The sequence below is a fragment of the Amphimedon queenslandica genome, unplaced genomic scaffold (genome assembly GCF_000090795.2).
Source record: "Amphimedon queenslandica unplaced genomic scaffold, v1.1 AMPQUscaffold_10170, whole genome shotgun sequence".
NCBI classification, from domain to species: domain Eukaryota; kingdom Metazoa; phylum Porifera; class Demospongiae; order Haplosclerida; family Niphatidae; genus Amphimedon; species Amphimedon queenslandica.
Window position 1 is genome coordinate 2,321 of NW_003549559.1, and position 3,168 is coordinate 5,488.

The 3,168-nt window shown below is 35.2% G+C and overlaps 1 protein-coding gene across 1 annotated transcript; it reads left to right on the forward strand.

Moving 5' to 3' along the window:
• Positions 1-751: 751 nt before the first annotated feature.
• On the forward strand, positions 752-3,140 carry LOC109590349 (serine/threonine-protein phosphatase 6 regulatory ankyrin repeat subunit A-like; the record flags this gene model as incomplete). Its single annotated transcript, XM_020006272.1, has 5 exons — positions 752-914; positions 1,308-1,414; positions 1,586-2,222; positions 2,313-2,762; positions 2,871-3,140. Coding segments are annotated over exons 1-5 (1,627 nt in total), but the record flags the coding sequence as incomplete, so codon positions are not given.
• Between the last annotated feature and the right edge of the window lie 28 nt (positions 3,141-3,168).

The window sequence follows — 3,168 nt, forward strand, 5'->3', positions numbered from 1 at the left end:
ATTAAAAGATGAAGTACAATGGCTTCTTGAAAAGTTTAGTCACAGCACATATCATCGTGGTCTTCATGGTTGGACTCCATTACACTCTGCATCATATGGTGGACACATTGAGATCCTTCAACTACTCATCGATCAATATGGTATTGATCCTAATGAAGGTGATGATAATAGTGTATCTAGTATACATATGGCATCTTATAAAGGCCACTTATCTATAGTACAATATCTAGTAGACACGTGTGACGTTCCTCCTGATCAACCAGACAATAGCAATAACACTGCATTACTATACTCAGCAATGGGGGGCCATTCTGACGTAATGGAATTCTTTAATGAGAGAAATTGTAATACTTCTCAGATTAATAGTGAAGGTGCTTCTTTATCATTGTTAGCTTGTCAAAGTGGAGAGTTAGCATTAGTCCACAAGCTTGAATCATTAAACCTCTTCTCACCAGATTCCACTGATTTTTGGGGGTTCAGCATATTGCATTACTCCTCTATGAGTAATAATGTTGAGCTTTTTAAGTATCTTTTAAATCGATATCAATTATCCATTGAAGTAAAGCATCAATATGGTAGGACTCCACTTCATAATGCTTCATGCTATGCTTCATCATCAGTTGTTGAGTATATTGTTAGTATTCAAGGTAATGAAGCATTATTAGTTAATGATAATAATGGTAGGTCATGTTTAGATTATGCATGTGATACAAGTATACATATTCCAGCTGGTATTGTGTATAGTAAGCTTATGGCACAAATTGATGCATCAGTTATTAGTACTGTTAATGGTACTAGAATAAAACCAAATATTGATTTTATTAAACGAAATAAAAGAGTTGAAATGTTTTCTTCACTTCTCAAGAAAGCTAGCACTTGCCCTAACTTTGATATCAATGCCACTACAAATGATGGTGAGTCATTACTTCATTTAGCATCACGCAGTGGCAGTACATTACTAGTGAAAGCATTAGAAGAATATAATATCAATTGTACATTAACTAATGATGGTAAATCTCCAGTACATAATGCTGCCTGGTCAGGTTCTACTAGTGTATTAAGTTATATCATATCTCAGTATAATCTCAATGCTAATGATGTTGATACTTATGGTTGTACACCATTAGTCTACTCCTGCTGGTCAGGTAGTATTAATTCCGTTAAATATCTTATTAATAATCATAACAGTGATCCTAATATCACTGATAATGATGGTATAACATGTCTTCGTCATTCTTGTCGCAATGGTCATATTGATATCACTCAATATCTCATTGAGGTACAGCATTGTGATATTAATAAAACAGTTAATGAAGGACACACGTTAGTACATCATGCTGCATGGAATGGTAACTTTGATTTAGTTCAGTATCTTATTACTGAACAAGGTTTGTCTCCTACTGCAGTTGATAAGGTTGGCCTCACTGCTTTACATTATGCCTCAGGGTCTCTTAACTTATCTCTTGTTAAAGAATTAATAACTACTTATCAGTTAGATCCTCATCAAGCTGACAGTAATGGTAAGCTACCAATTCATTATGCTGATCAATCTGGTGATATTTTACTACTGGAATTATACGTGAAGGATTACAAGTGTAGTCTGAGCCTAACAGATAACAAAGGTTGGAATGCTATTCATTTTTCATCATTTAAAGGTCACACTCACTTTATCAAACATATCACCAGTCAGTATCCTCAATACATTAGTTTACTACACTCTACTAACAATGAGGGTAACATACCATTGCATTTAGCCTGTGAGAGTGGTAATATTCAATTGGTCACATTTCTAATAAATGATATGAAATGTGATGTCAATGCTAAGGATACACATGATCAAACATGTGTCATGTATGCCTGTTTCTCAGGTAATCTTGATCTAGTACAATTACTAATACAACAGTATAAGCTTGAGCCTATCAATATTAATAACACTGGTTTCTCAGTATTACATGCAGCAGCACAGACTGGCCATACTCATATACTGGAATGGTACAGTCAGGAGTATAGTGTGGATATTACTAATTACACTGACAATAACAAGTACACACTAGCTCATTATGCTGCTTATAAAGGTAAGCTACATTGTCTACAGGAACTGATCAACAAGTATCAGTGTGATGTTAATGCCACTAACACTGATGATGGTAGCATAGTTCTTCATAAGGCATGTGAAAGAGGCCATGTTCCTGTTGTACTTTATCTCACTAGTCTTCCTCAGTGTAATGTAGCAGCTAAGACTTCTAATGGATCAACAGTTCTTCACATTACCTGTGAGTACAGTGACTCTCTTCCTATACTCAAACATCTAGTAGAGAATCATCAGTTAGATCTGTGTGCTGTGAATGATAAGGGAATGGCTCCTATTCACTTAGCATGTGGTAATGGAAGATTGAACTTGATCCAGTACATTATAGAACACATACCATCATCACTTGAACTACCTCACAGTAAGCATGGTCATACTCCATTCCTTGCTGCAGTGTACTTCAATCAGTTAGAAGTTATTAAATATCTTATTAGTAAGAAGTGTAATCTATCAGCTACTGATGTTATAGGGTCTGGAGCAGTTCACATATCAGTATGGAGGGGTCACTTGAATGTATTAAAGTATCTCATTGTTGATAATAATTATTGTAATCCTAATGCAACTGATCATAAAGGCTGTACACCACTACATGTTGCTGTAGCAGATAATAAATATGAAATATTAGAATATTTACTGAGTAAGAGTATACCCTCAATGAGTGTTGTCTGGTTACGTAAGATAAAGTGTTTATTAGACAGTCCTCATGACATATACAATAATCCACATAATGCTGTACTTATTAATGTACAAGATAAAGATGGTAATACACCATTACATGTAGCCTGTCAACGTGAACGACAGAATATGGTATCACTATTACTAAAAGCCAGTCTGTCTAACAATAACTTATTAATTACTAACAAGAAAGGACAGACACCATTACACTTAGCAGCTGCCTCTGGTCATAAGGATACCGCTGAAGCTTTACTGTTCTCAGTCACTGGTAGTTCTACTCATCATGATCTCCTTACAGCTACTGATGATGAAGGATCCACTGTATTACATACAGCTTGCAGTAATGGCCATATTGATGTGTTTCGTTATTTATCCAGTATTTATCCCTCAGGTGTTAATGTAAT